General features: G+C 48.6%; 1 protein-coding gene across 3 annotated transcripts in view; it reads left to right on the plus strand.

Annotated features, from left to right (window-relative positions):
• SLC44A3 (solute carrier family 44 member 3) overlaps positions 1–15,196 on the plus strand; it is a 104,023-nt gene that overhangs the window by 34,286 nt on the left and 54,541 nt on the right. For all 3 annotated transcript variants that reach the window (XM_030325716.2, XM_030325715.2, XM_030325720.1), the window contains 2 exons: positions 837–961; positions 5,745–5,931. In XM_030325716.2, coding sequence (XP_030181576.1) covers positions 837–961; positions 5,745–5,931 — 312 coding nt within the window. The remainder of the gene's footprint in view (positions 1–836; positions 962–5,744; positions 5,932–15,196) is intronic.

Below are 15,196 nucleotides of genomic sequence, written 5' to 3' on the forward strand. Positions count from 1 at the left end.
CCAGTCTAAAAAGACTCAGGCCTTGAGCTGGGGAGGGTCCCAAAGAGCCTCTCCTGTACCTGCTGGTTCCCCTTTTGTGGCTGGAATGTGGGTCCATCCAAGAGTTATCAGGAAAGGAGGTCTGAGAGGTAGGGGCACACAGGAAGTTCAAGGCAGCAGCTATTTACCAACTGGCATGGGATATTTTAACTTTTAATAATCGATATGACTATAGAGTCTCATTCCCCTTAATCTGCCCTCAGCAACTTAGAGCCCTACGCCTCACAGGTGCACAGCGTGCCATGCTGGAGGACAGGCACCACAGCTTGTGATGGACACTTTCTCACTTAGGACAAGTAAAGACGAACATGACCTTCCTGTGGTGGTGCTGTAGGTGGCGTTGTAGTGTTTAAACAGGGAGCGGTTGCAATATCAGTGTCTACCCTGTCTTGTGACCGCCAAGCCGACCTCCCAGTTCCCACAGGAGTTGTCACCAGTGGAGCTCACTGGGCAGGTCTAGACTTTGGACTCTAATGTTGTTCCCCTCACTGTCCTGTCCGTGCACTTTCCTCCCTGCTCACGCCCATGCCCAGTCTGTAGGCTGGGCTGACAGGATGCACCTGTGTTCTAGCATCACCTTCCCGTGCCTCCCAAGGACAAGCAGCCACTGAGGGTCTGGGCGGTCCTTGGGGAGGCCACCCTGGCCCTGCCCAGCTCCTTCAGAGGGTCGGTTGTTACACATCAAGCCCCAGGCCCGTGGGACCCACTGCCGGAGCCAGGCCACCCAGTGCTGGGGGTTGGGGGAGGCGGTTATCCCACGCACATGTGCTGAATTCCCCTGGTGTTTTGCCTTCTAGTTGTCTGTGGTGTCTTATGGTGGCTGTATTATGACTATACCCATGACCTCAGCATAGAATTGGACACAGAAAGGGAAAATATGAAGTGTTTGCTGGGGTTTGCTCTTGTATCTACAGTAATCACGGTAAGAGACGCCCTTCCAGCAGGAGGTCAAGTAGCTCGCTAGAACTCTGAAATCCAAATAATTTAACCAAAAACAACTAGAATTTGGTTTTGTTGTTGTTGTTTTTTAATCTCAGAGTATGCATTACGTAATAGTATGGTGAATACACATACATGTTTAGGACTTTCTCTCTTTTATTTGCAATACCTACATAGGGATAAATCAAAACCTTCCAAAAAAACAGGAAAAAAGAAGGCCTTACCTTCTTTCCAAGTCATTTCTGCCATCTCTCAGAGGTTAATTTCCTACCTGTGCTGATTCGTTTTCCTTGAATACAGTAGAACCATTTTTACCCCCAAGCAGCTATAAGGTGGACCCTGGAGGGGGGCAGACTTACGACAGTTCCTCTTTCCTGTTTGTGAGCAGACTCCCCGTTCCAGCCAATGGATGCTCTGCTCCCTCCAGGGTGTGACAGCTCCCACTGCCCTTGAACACAGAGTGTCCTTTATTTCCAGACCTGCTGGCCACTGGGTTATTTTGGTTTTCAGAGAACCTGCCGCCACCTCTGTGAGCTCCCTAGATGAAAACAGGCACACGCGGAGTTATGGAGGCAGCAGATACTGGTTGTTGCGGGAGAGAGGTTGGCTGTTGCAAACCGTTGAGGTCACTCCCCAGGTGGCACTAAATGGGCTAGAATCACAAGGCCCTGGAGGGACCGTGGATTTTAGGCAACCACGGCCATCCTTGCTTGTGCCTTGCTTGCTAACCGTTTTGTGGATGAGCCACAGCTAGGTTTTCCACAAGCCCTTTAATTCTTCCAGCAAACGCAGACTCTCTCACAACTCACTTCTCTCCTGAGGAGATCCTTCAGTTCCCCTATTTGGTGGTCTTCACATTTTCTCATTTCTAGTGAGGTTTCGGGTTTGTGTTCTTCACATAAACTGTATCTCAGGAGGCAACTGTGTGATTAAGTAAAGCTTCTGATTTGTCGTGCCTCAGGCAGGGACCAAGCCCATAACTGCTCCAGGGCCTGAAAAGGAGGCTGGAGAAAAAAGGAACCCCCTGTAACCCAGCCGGTGCCGAGCTGTTGGGCATGGAGGAGGGGGTGGGGAGCAGGGCTCCAAGCTGGGGGGGGGAGAGTGTACCTTCTCCCTTAGCCCTCCCCAGGGCTTCCTTTGTCTCCACACACTGAACCATTAATGGCCACCAGACACCAAAGTCAGGGGAAGTTCTCTTCACTAAGGTTGGTGAGAGGTGAGGCTGTGAAGGAAGAAAGGCTGTTTGCACCTGTGTCTGTGAGGACTGTTCAGGGGATGGTATAGAGGGTAGAAGCGAACCACAGCTCATACGCTTTGGCACACCTATCACAGCTACTTACTGAGTTCCCACCACGTGCTGGCTGCTGGGTGGGCATGTCCTCATAAGAGCCCTAGATTGTTGATTGCTGTGTACTTGAGTCCCTGTCATACACTGGGCCATGCACTAGGCAACAGAGCTAGCAAGATACAATACACAGATAGCACCTGCCCCATGACTAGATAAATTACAGAGCAAGCAATGTCATGACCTGGCGCACAGGGAAAGATTCCAGCCTTTGCGGTCTGAGGCGGACATCCCAGCCCATGGCCCACTACCCACTGTGTGACCTCACAGAAATGTCTTGGCCTTAGGCTTGGCTCTCCTCATCTGTTGAATGGGAATATTCCTACAAGATTCCCCTAGGGCCACGGACTTCCCTCCTCCCTGGGGAGCATCTGCCATGGAAACTCAGCATTCCCACAGAGAGCCACCCCTCATGCTCCCTGACAGGGGACCCAGGGCTAGGAAGCTGGGCTGGCTATGGGGCAAGAGAAAACCACTTTCCACCTGCTCCTCCCCCTGCCAGCCCAGCTTGGCTCCCACAGACCCCTGCACAAGATGAGGGAAAGAGGTCAGGGAGAGAACGTCATACTGTGTCCCCTAGTCAGGTACCACTCCCTGTCCTCAGTGCTGGTATCCAAGAGGAAAGAGGAGTTAGCAGCTGCTCCCCTTCTCCCTCACTCCACCTTTCTTACCCCACTTTTCCAGAGAAGCAAAAGAGGGAAACAATATTAGCAAGAGGGGAATAGAATCAGGAGAAAGGTCACCTCCTTCAACCCTCATCCTTCTTGCTCACGTGGGAGCCCCATCTCACTTCTTCCCTGACCTGTATGTTGGAGCCCAACAGAGACCCTGAAAGTCTCATCTAGTGAAGATTTCCCAGGGAGATCCTTGTCTGCTACCAGGACACTTGGCTGGGATATGTTCCTGTCTCCTGAGTTCCCAGAAGCTGCCTCACAAATCAACTAGAAAACATGGTTCAGGGAAGATGGGGGCTGCCTATGAATATTATTTAAATAGTTTTATTATAAGCGCTAGCAGCAATGGAGAAAAGAGGGTAAATGGCCTTAAATGCACACCTCAGGGCATCAGCCTAGGAGCACAGGCTGAAGGGCAGCTCCCTGCAGCTTAGAGCCCAGATGAGTGAAGCCAGGACGTGGCCCCCATGGTAGGTCAGCCCTGCTGCTCAGCCCAGCCTGGCCCACACCCCCGGCACCATCCCCGGTAGGTAATGCTGATCCCTGCTGAGAGCTGACTCTACGCTTCTAGTGAGCATCCTTGCAGTGTACTTAGAGTGTGAGAGGAGTATTTTATGCATATATATAACTTGTAAAACACACATGTATTTAAATATACATATGTTAGCTTTCCACTCAGGAGCTAGAAGCCAAGTTTATTTGCCTAAAGATCATATCATTTTGCTTCATGAAAATTTTAAGTGAAACAAAAAAGGTTCCTCTTTTTTGTTGATTGTGGTAGGCATCGAGAATGCAGAGTTGGAAATTCCTGCTTAGCCTTTACCACTTACAGGGGTCCGGACATCTTCCCCAGTTCCTCCAGACACCCATGACTGGGTCGGGAGGCTCTGCTCCCATTTTATCCCACCTTCCTTCAACTTTCTTCCACTGGATTGTAAGATCCTTTGGGCCAGGAATGCCCCAGCCCAGCTGGGGGAGAAAGGGTATCTAAGGCTAAAGGAGAAAGGGTATCTGGTCATGAACACAAGAGGGAGCTGTGGAGGTTCCTTTGGCAGAAGGCTGAGAGGCAGATGCAGGAGGGGCCATGCCAGGAAGTTCCTTATCTGTAGTGATAATGACCTTGATCTTTATCCAGAAGCTCAGGGGAACCATGGAGGGATTTTGAGCTGGGAGGTGACATCATTGATTCTACTCTTTACAAAGACCCCTTTAGCTGTGGGTTAGAGGAGGGAAAGGGGTAGGGGTTGGGGACCAGTGGAATTAAAGACAGAGGCTAAGGAGGTGGCTATTTGGGTGCAGATAATTGATAAGACCTGAGATAATAAACTTGGGAAGAGAGGGGAGGTTAGACTAAGATATCTGTCAGGAAACTGAATGCAGGAGATGGGGATTGTGCCCTGCACTGGGCCAGTTCTTGACAGTAAGGGACGGCTCTGCTCTCAGCGAGCTTAATCTAATGAGAAAGTCAGATGAGTAAACATTTGCCGTATAAATTCGGAGTGCTACAATTCCTAAGTTTGGGATAATATGGAAGCACACAAGAGGGGAACCATCCTTACTCTTGGAGAGGCCAGAAAAATTAGGGCCACTGGAATAGGAAATATAGAAGAAGGAGAAGATTCTTCTATGAAGATAATGAACTTGGTTCAGGATGGGATGAATTCGAGACACTGTATGACGTCCACGGCCTGGCCGGTAACTGATGTGTTTACTCATCTAGCACCTAGAGAGAGGTGAGGCTGGAGGTTCTTCTTTGAAGGTTATCAGCCTCTAGGAAGGACGCTAAGACCACAAAGGAAAAGGAGTCCAAAGACTGTAGATACAACAAGAGGTAGGAGGAGAGCCAGAAGAAAGAACAATCACAGAGGTCAAGAGAGGAGACCGTTTTAAGAAAAGAGGAATGGGCAGAGATTCACATACCGTGCTCTAGGTTAGGTCGCGGGAGTATGGGTGGCAGGTGGAGACCAGTCAGTGCCGATGCTTGTGTGTGAAGAGCATGAGGAGATGGCAATGACTGGGCTTGGATGTGGGGGTAAAGGGTGATTTCTTTCTTTAGTAAGAAATTTATATGGAGGGGGCGCCTGGGTGGCGCAGTCGGTTAAGCGTCCGACCTCTGCCAGGTCACGATCTCGCGGTCCGTGAGTTCGAGCCCCGCGTCAGGCTCTGGGCTGATGGCTCGGAGCCTGGAGCCTGTTTCTGATTCTGTGTCTCCCTCTCTCTCTGCCCCTCCCCCGTTCATGCTCTGTCTCTCTCTGTCCCAAAAATAAATAAACGTTGAAAAAAAAAATTAAAAAAAAAAAAAAGAAATTTATATGGAGGGAGGCCAAAACCAGCAGAGAAGAAGGCACAGAAGATTGCTTTGAGACATAACCACTGTCCTTTCCCTCATACTTACATCCCTTGCCTTTTGCAGTCTTCGAGCATTCTCTGAGTATCTTGCGTATTGTGGGGAGGAGGTGAGAGATAGAAGACAGTTCTCTGACCCTAGAGGACTTTCTTTGCATTTTCTCTTGTTCTCTGACAGGGACTGTGTCTCGTTCATGGTTAGAGCTGCAGGATCTAGCACAGGGGCCAACACATAATAGATGCCCACTTAGGATGTGAATATTTTTCTGTTTAATTATAATAAAAGTATGAGTAGCTATCTTAAAGGAGCTGTTGGCTGACACGTCAGTAAAATATTAAGGTTTGCTTTAAGCCTTTCTCTTATTATTTTGAGTGATTTGCTCTAACCCCTTATTCTCCAGGCAGTTCTGCTCAGCTTGATTTTTGTCTTCAGAAAGAGAATAAAATTGACAGTCGAACTTTTCCAAGTCATAAATAAAGCCATCAGCAACTCTCCATTCCTGCTGTTCCAACCACTATGGACTTTTGCCATCCTCATTTTCTTCTGGGTCCTCTGGGTGGCCGTGCTGCTGAGCCTGGGAACTGCAGGTAAGGGTAGAGGGTTCCATCGCCTCTGAGTTGTGCATGGAAGACCATGCAATTTTGGAACCATTGACCTGTTTTGTAGGGACCAAGCCTCCGGTGGAACTGGAGGTGTCTGATGACAGCAGTGATGGTGCCAGGTGCTCTGTTTGTGGGGGGGGGAGGGCAGGAAAATCCTTTTCCTTTTTTATACTGGCTTTAAAGAAGCTGAGTGTGTTTCTCGAGAGAGCAAATTCAGTAAGGACTAAAAGAGCTTTTGAAAAAACTACAACATGAACAAAAGCCTCTAGAAAGAGTATTAGCAGGGCACCCGGGTGGCTCGGTCAGTTGAGCATCTGATTTTAGCTCAGGTCATGATCTCTCGGTTTGTGGGTTCAAGTCCCCCATCGGGCTCACTACTGTCAGCCTGTCCGTGCAGAGCCCGCTTTGGACCCTCTGTCCCTCTCTCTGTCTCTGCCTCTCCCCAGCTTACACTTTTCTCTCTCAAAAAAATAAACAGTAAAAAAAAAAAAAAAAGTTTATGGAAATAATACTATCAAATGTCTCTGGATTTAAATTTTGTCCAAGGTAATCTGCCAACTCCTCTCAATTCGGGCAATCAAGAAGGGCCCAGGAAAGGCCGTGTTAAGAGTCTGGCGTGCTCAGCAGAGCCAGCGTAAGTTTAAAACAAGTGCAGATGGACGTTCACATTGCTTAGGTCCTGAGAAGACAATACTGAATCCTCCACCTTCCTGTTATATCTGTACGATGGTTTTCCACCACGGGCATTCCTCAGAGTCAGCTAAGGTGCTTTATTAAAATACAGTTGCCTGGGCCCTGTCCTCAGAGATGCTGATTCATTTGGTTTGAGGTGTAGGGCAAACTATATATTTTTGAAGCCCCATAACAGAGCAAAGAAATGCTATGTAAAGTACTGTCTGAAATGAAGTAAGGAGCTTTTTCAGAATATATATCACTCCCTCATGGAGAAAGTCTTGCTGTGGGGGAAAAGAAGTCACCAGAAGGAAACGATGGGCTTAGTCAAGCAGTAGGTCTGTGTTCTGGCTCAAGCTCCGCATCTCACTGTGGGCTAGTAACAAACTGTGAGGACACGCAGCTAGGCTCGCAGGCACATGTCGAGCGGCCCTGTTCTGGATCGTCTCTGACTCCCGTGTTTGATTTGGATAAGGCCCACATCCACACTATGATGGGAGTACGAAAGAGTAAGTTGCTTTCTGGGACTGTCACCAGACAGATAAGAGCCACAGCAGATGTCAAATCAATAAGGCTAATGTAACTCCTTACCGTTTTATCAAGTTTATTTGGTCCCCTGTCAGCTCTGGTCAAATATGTGAGAACTGCTGTGTCGTAGATTCTTAGGAAATTGGGGTCTCCTCTCTGTCCTCTGGAGTAGAAGGCTCATTGGAGATGGCTTCGAGATTGTCAGCAGGCTCCCTGGGAGACACAGCCCACACTTCCAGCCTCAGACGCGCTTAGGAGCAATCTCTTCTGTTGCTCTCTAGAAGCTTTCTGAAGACCTGCAGTGAACTCAGAATAATTATCCATGAAGAATCCTTGGTTAACCAGATACATGACTGTAATCAATCAGGATGAGTTTGGGAGTAACAAAAGACTAAAAAAAGCAGTGAATTAAATAAGATATAAGGTAATTTCTCTCTCACATAAATGAAGTTCGCAAGGAGGAGGCACCGTGCTAGCATGGTCCTGTAGAGGTCAAGAACCTGGGCACTATCCTTCTTCCATTTCATTTCAGCACCTTGTGGCTGACATCCTCTACCACTGGCTTCCATCTAGTAGCTGAAGCAGACACTCAGGCTCCAACCATGTCATTCCAGCCCTTAGGAAGGTGGCGGAGAGGAAGGTGAACATGCCCTCTGCCCCCGCCCCCCAATTCCCGAAGTCAGGCCCTCACTTCCACCCCCTTGGCCACATCCTAGTTACCGGGCAACACCGACCTGCAGGGGAGGGACGGGAGATGTGGTGTCATTGGGGGCAGCCATGCGCAGTGCAAAAATTAGAAGTTCTGTTGCCAACGAAGAGGGAAGAACAAATGTTGTGGGGCAATTGGAAGTCTCAGCTGAGGGCAACACTGAACAATTCCAGTTTGCCCACATGAGGTCGTCTCAGTCCTGGTCAGAAAGGCGGGCAGTGGCCTTGGTACGTGCAGAAAACAAGCATTTGTTGGAAAGGGCCCAAATTCCTGGCTCGGGATTAAGACCTTTCTTATGTCCTCTGTGTTAAGCAGTGCAGTCCCCCTTTGTCATACGCACTGTTCTGCTCCAGTTATGGGTAAGGGAATTGAGAAAGGTCACGCAGCTAGGAAGTGGGAGGCTCTCTCTGGCTCCTGAGCCCGAGGAAGGGACCCGTGCTCTCTCCACCATCTCACATTTCCCATGGCTGCTGGGACACAGAATGGGCCTCCTCAGTTTTCTGTCAAGTCAAAGCAGTATTGTGACCACAGCAGCTGGCTGGCGGATGTGGCCTGTGCCCATAATGGTGTGTTTGGGGTCTGTGGTTACAGGACAACATGGCAGGGCCAGAGGTCAAAGCCAATTTGGGCTGGGAGGGAAGGGTGGCAGGGGGTGACAGGGGGTGGCACACTGGGTGTTGGACTGTAGTACGTGAACCCCTGCCCTAAAGAATCACCAGAGAAAGGGTGAGGTCGTGGGAAATATGGCTCATGACCAGGGAAGGAACTTCGTTCCTCCTCCAGCCTCTAGGGCACAGCCACCCACCCCACCCTTCCTTGTCGGCTGTGAGCATGGCTGAAGGAAATTGTCCCCATGTTATCCCACAGTGCTTTGGGGTGGGGCACGTTCATTTGTTCGTGCTTTAATTCGTAAGGGTTAGGGGAGCGTCTCGGGGCTGAGGCCGTGGGCAAGGCCCTAGGGAGGAATGGTGGTCTCTCCTCACAGCACTTAGAGTTGAGTAGGACACAGTGACAATTAGACATGCGCTCATGGTGAAAATCGATGAATGTCACACTAGGAAAAATTTGGGGAAGCTCCAAGAGCAGCGGAACGGGGCTCTAACCCACTTTGGGAGTCAGGGAGGACTTCTCAGAGGATGGGCTAGAAATTGCCAGATCAGAAAATGCAGAAAGAAGCCAGAGGGGATTCGACAGGGGTCCCAGGCAAGCACCAGGAGAGGACAAGGAGAAAGCCAGTCCTGGGATTGGGGTGAAGCTGAAAGGGAACAAGCCCAGGGCTGCCTTGGGAGTGAGCTGCCAGCGTGGTGCCCCTTCAGCTCCCCGTTAGGCCCAAGTTGGGCCCAGGACTTAGGGGGCATGAAGTAGCCTCTGCCCCAGGACTGAGAACAGGAGAGGCAGGGAGCCAGGAAGGTGATTCCATGGGGCCGAAGGGAGCGCCTCAGGGGCCGTGTGCTGAAGTGCGGCCATTCCCTGTCAGCGGAAGGAGGAAACCAGGCAAGAGGGTGAGGAGCAGAAGGGCAGGAAAAGCTGGGTCCCCGGGGCCTGACCTAGGCCGGTGAGCTAACTGATCTTCCCTTTACAGGAGAGAAGGGATCACACAGAGCTGTAGCCTTCCCTCCGCCATGGGCTCGGGCATCGTAAAAAAAAAAAAAAACAAAACAAAACACAAACAGACTGCTGTCCCCTCAGGCCACCTGACTCTCCTTTCCACTCACCTGTGGGCTGAACCAGGTGCACAGAACTCCTTTGTTCTCAAAGGCCTTTTCACTCGGTGCCAAGCCACCACTCTGGGTGTGGGCGGGTCATTTCTTTGCCTCATGTCATTTTGACCTCTGGGAGATGCCCCGGCCACGCTTGTGGGAGGCTGGGGGCTGCCCTCAGAGCTTGTGAAAAGAAGCCAGGTGATGTGGGTGGTCAGAGATGGCTACGCAGCACCTGACGGTCTCACTTCACGTCCCTTCAGGCAGTTACAGGATCCTCCAGTTCTTCAGTGCTGTGGCGGTGTCCACAGTGGGTAATGTGTCAGATGGTTGAAGAAACTAATATTTTAATGTGTAGAAAATAAAAAAAATACAGAAAGAGTGAACTTGGGTTGTTTTTGTCCAGATGAGCAATTTCTCCAGTGACTATAAGTCAGCCTCTGAGCTAGTTGACAAATTCTGGCTTGTTTGGGGATTGTTTCAGCAGAGCACATCAAGGCCCTCCAGCAATGACATTTATTAGCCCATCGGGACTTGTCTGCTACCGACAATGTGACAACGACTGCTAAAATCCAGTGGAGGAAAGTGAAAACTGTAATAACCTTGGGAACCCAGCAGGTGCAGGTGGCAGGTTGGAAGGAGCCCACGTGGTCTCATTATGCGCCGTTGTCATTAAGGTGGTCTGGAAGCCCCAGGGTCAACCGTGGAAGAGGCCCATCTTGGGCCGGCACTTTCTCCCCCTACGTGCTGCAGTTAGGTGATCACAGGGATGGATTTGGCATGCTTGGGACAGGCAAAGGGCCGTGCTTGGAAAGGAGGTAGTAGGGTTGGACAAAGGGTGTCCCATCAAGGGACCCAGGATCTAGCTGGCTCTGGGCTTCCTTGGGCGTTAATCCTCTGTGCTTCCCTTTCCCCAGTTTTGCAATAGAAAAATGATGCTTTCCCCAGATGCTTTACAGGGATGTGAGGAGGCCAAGATGGGGCCAGAACTTTGCTTTGCAAATAAAGGACCATATATGTTCCTTATATTGGGAATTACTGTTAACTAAAGAGTACCTGGAACTAGCTTCAGCTTTACTCTCCGCTCTGCCTGGCATATTTGAGAGCACAGTTTAAAAGACAATTGTCTTCTTTTTTAAGTGATGAGAGATCTAGAAAATGATTGACATTAGTTCACAAAAACCTCCTACCAGCCCCCACCTGTCCTAGGAACAGGTGGAGGGAACTTGCACAAGAGAGATTTGAAGCAGCTCCTGCTTTTTGGAAGTTTATAGCCCCTTTGGGAAAGTGCAAAGGAAAACAGTCTCCATGAACATCTTCGTGCCTTTGCCCCTGCTGTGACCTTCATCTGGAAACATCTCCTCTTCCCAACTTGCCCCTTTCTACCTGAAACGGCTTAGAAAGCTAGTCATTCTCCAAGAATTGCTTTGAGTATTATATTTCTTAGAAAATCTATGAATTCCCCAGGCATACTTAATAGTGCTTCTTCATTTTCCTTGCATTTTTTAATATTCTTCGTTCTTTCAGCAGATATTCATTGCATGCGTACTGTTGCAGGCCTGGGAACTGGAGGTACAGCTGTGAATGAGGCAGAGGCACTAGTGAGTGGGGAAAGAGGGAATAAATAAGTAAATATATGTCAGACAGTGAGAAGTCTTATGAAGAACAATAACGCAAGTTAATGACTTGTTACCATCCAACTAGGGAATGGACATCCTGAGGGCAGGGGCCATGTCTTTTTCTTTCTGTGTCTCTTTATTCAGCGTACAGCCCCTAAATGAGTCCAGTAAATGTGTCCTGAATCAGTGAGTGGATTTGCATCAGTGCTGTGTGAAATGAGATATACACATAGGTTCTACATCGAGATTTTCTTCTCTTTCCCCCTAATCTTCATGCTGTCAGAGTAGAAGCTGAGCCAGTGGGAGACACGGGCAGGAGGGATGTCACTAGGACGCTTGAGCCAATTTGCTGGAAGAGGCCAGTACATAGAATGTACTAGAAAGTCGAGCCCTTCCAAGTTGGGCCTGCTTCCTTTGGGAAATTATCCCAACCATCTGGACTGCCTTCCTTGAGAAATTGCCATGTATATGATCATGAATGTCACCTTAGTCTTTCAAAATGCTTTAAAGCTTGCTTATAGTTTCTAGATTTATGGTTAGCCTCATGATGAATTTCCTCCAGGTTATATGGATGATGTCCAGAAAATTGTCTCAGATCTCTATAGTAGGATATATTAGGGATATATAGGATACATTGAGATATACATATGCTATGCTGAGGAAGTTTGATTCAGTTGTTTGTTCAATAAATATTTATTGAATATTTACTGTATCAGACCCTGTTATAGAAGCTAAAGGTACAGCTTTCCTTCTAGTTTTGTAGCTAGAGGAGGATAGGGGGACAGGCATTAAATAAAATATGTAAGTGAATTCACAATACATTAAAAGTTGATAAGTGGTATGGGGAAAATTAAAGCAGAGGGGAAGAATGAGAAATGCTTAAGGGGAGGTGCAGTTTTAAAAAACAATTTTTTTTAATCTTTATTTATTTTTGAGAGAGAGAGACAGAGTGCGAGCAGGGGAGGAGCAGAGAGAGAGGGAGACATGGAATCCGAAGCAGGCTCTAGGCCCTGAGCTGTCAGCACAGAGCCCAATGCGGGGCTCGAACTCACGAACCATGAGATCATGACCTGAGCTGAAGTCGGATGCTCAAGTGGCTGAGCCACCCAGGTGCCCCAAGGGGCAGTGAAATTTTAAATGTGGTGAGTGGGGGAGGGCCTCATTGAGAAGGGGATATGTGAACAAAGATTTGAAGGCAGTAGGGGCAGAGCCATGAGGCTGTATGAGGGAAGGGACCGTGTTCTTGGCAAAGGGAACAGCAAGAGGCATGGGTACTGGGGGCACAGCAGGCAGTCCTTCCACTGGAGTGGAGTCAGAAGGGGGTCAGAGAGGGCATGGAGTCAAATCCTCTGGGCTTGTAGCCTTTATAGGAGCTCTGGTTCCAATCTGAGATAGGAAGCCATTACAGTTTTAAGTAGAATATTTACATGATCTGACTGACGTTTTACAGGTAGCCGTCTAGGGAGGAGCATGATGGCCGTGGTGTGACGTATCGGATTCTGTGTCTATTCTGAAGGATTTCCTGATTTATTTGTGGAGGGATGTGAAGGAAAGAGATTTATAGATGGCAGTGAGCAGCTGGAGGATGGGACTGCCATCAGCTGAGATGGGGCAAGACTCTGAGTGGAGCATTTCAGGGGAGATCATATTGGTTTTGATTGTGTTAACTGAGATGTCTCTTCGGCAGCCAGATGGAGATGTCACGTGGGCAGTTCACTGGTTGAGTCTGAAGTTTCTGGAGAGGTCCCAGTTAGAGATCTCACTTGGAAATTTGGGAGCATATAAATGGTATTTAAAACCATGAGAATATGGGGCGCCTGGGTGGCGCAGTCGGTTAAGCGTCCGACTTCAGCCAGGTCACGATCTCGCGGTCCGTGAGTTCGAGCCCCGCGTCAGGCTCTGGGCTGATGGCTCAGAGCCTGGAGCCTGTTTCCGATTCTGTGTCTCCCTCTCTCTCTGCCCCTCCCCCGTTCATGCTCTGTCTCTCTCTGTCCCAAAAAAAATAAAACCATGAGAATAGAATGAGTGCAGAGAGAGAAAAGTGGAAATTTAAGGACTATACTCTGGGAATCTTCAGTGGTTGAGAGGTCCTGGAGCTGAGGAGGAATACAGAAATGAGGCTGGCTGGGGCTTCAGGGATATGTGAGTGGCGTCCAGTGTGTCAAATGCTGCTACCAAGTGGGATAAGACCCAAAGACTATCCACTGAATTTAGCAACGTAGAGGTGAAACAAAACTGCTTGAGGGAGTGGATCATGATTGCAGTGAGTTTAAGAGAAAGAGGGAGAAAAGAGTAAGTAGAGGCAGTCTTGAGGAATTGGGCCATAAAGAGGAGCAGAGGAGTGCCTGGCTGGCTCAGTCAGAAGAGCATGTGACTTGTGATCTTGGGGTTGTGAGTTTGAGCCCCACATTGGGTGTAGAGATTATTTTAAAATAAATAACTAAACTATTTTTAAAAAATTAAGAGGAATAGACAGATGGCAAGGAAGCTGGAGGAGAGTCAAGAGTAGGTTTTGTTAAAGACGAGAAGTGGTTAAAAATGATTCGGTTGAGAGGAATACTTGGATGAAAGAAAAAAGAGGGGAATATTGCTGAATAGCTATCATCAGTAGGTGAGAAGGGAGATCCAGAGGAGGGGTTAGCCTTAGGGTCACTGACAATTTATCATATTAAGTAGGGGTCAGGTAATGGGCTCATGCTGATGGCAGGTAGATGTCAGGGGTAGGTACTGGCAGAGGTTTTCTGATTGCTTCAATTTTCTCAGAGAAACCAGAGGTGAGATCATTGAGAGAATGTGACAATGGGGGGGGGGGGGAACCCTTAGAGGTTGAAGGCGAAATTAGGAACAGTCCAGAAGAAGGAGAGGTGAATAGACCAATAAAGCAGTATGTGAGTTCCTGAGAGTCCCTCAGATGGTATCTTCTTTCTGATTTCTTGTTAGCTTCTTTCACATCCCCCACCTTAATTGCTGATGTCTAGCATAATTCCAACGTATAGTAGATACTTAATAAATATACGTTAAGTCCAGAACTGGAATTCTGTCTACCTGTATTTCAGTTACAGCTAACCTGTCTTGAGCTCATTTGTTCAAGTGTCTTACCCATTTAATCCTCAGAGTAGCTGCATGCATGGCGCTCGGAGCCATAAGACAGGACAGGGTCACCAAGGACATGAGGAGTAGGTATAAATGTCTTCAGATTGCACGTGATGAGACAGATGTTACAAGGTCCCCTCTGCCTGAGCGTGGTCAGTCATTAGGGGTGGTGCGGAAATAGATATAAATCTCAGCCTGTGTGACTCAAGCCTAAGCCTATAACCACTGCCTCAGGGTTCATCTTGTCCACCCTTTTTATCTTTACAATGAGGGAACAGGGGCCCAGGTTGCTTATCACAAGTGTCACAGCCGAGACTGGAACCAAGTCCTCTCCCATTTCAGTACCCTTTGCACTTTTATTCTTGAGATCCACAATATCTTGGGATCTATCTGAAGTCCAGTGCCCATTAGCCTGTGTTAGCTACACGTTGTAGTGACTATGTTGTTAACAGTCCTTATCCACAAAGCCGCTCCTCCTTTGATGAGGGGCTCTTGCCTGCACTGACACTGTCATCCAGGAGAGGGCAGTCTTGTACGCATAAACACGCCTGCCCCACCCACAGGCTGTAACCACTAGTTGCTAGGCTTTCACCCTGGAGCCACAGCACCTCATTCTTCAGAAAATGTTTGCCTGAAACTGTGCTTCTTGAGTAACAGGTTTATCCCCCAGGTGGCATTTGGCAGTGTCTGGAGACATTTTGGGTTGTTGTAACTAGAGGAGGGGAGGGAGGTTGCTCCTGGCACGTAGTGGGTAGAGGCCAGGGATAATGCTAAATATCCTACAGTGCACAGGCAGCCCACCCCCTCCCCCCCCCCCCAACAAAGGATTATCTGGTCTGAAATGTCAGTTGGCATGTTGAGAAGTTGAGAAACCCTGCCCTAAAGGAAAGTAAACAGCCTGGTATAAATGAACCAGAGGAACAAACAGA

Source organism: Lynx canadensis, chromosome C1 (genome assembly GCF_007474595.2).
Source record: "Lynx canadensis isolate LIC74 chromosome C1, mLynCan4.pri.v2, whole genome shotgun sequence".
NCBI classification, from domain to species: domain Eukaryota; kingdom Metazoa; phylum Chordata; class Mammalia; order Carnivora; family Felidae; genus Lynx; species Lynx canadensis.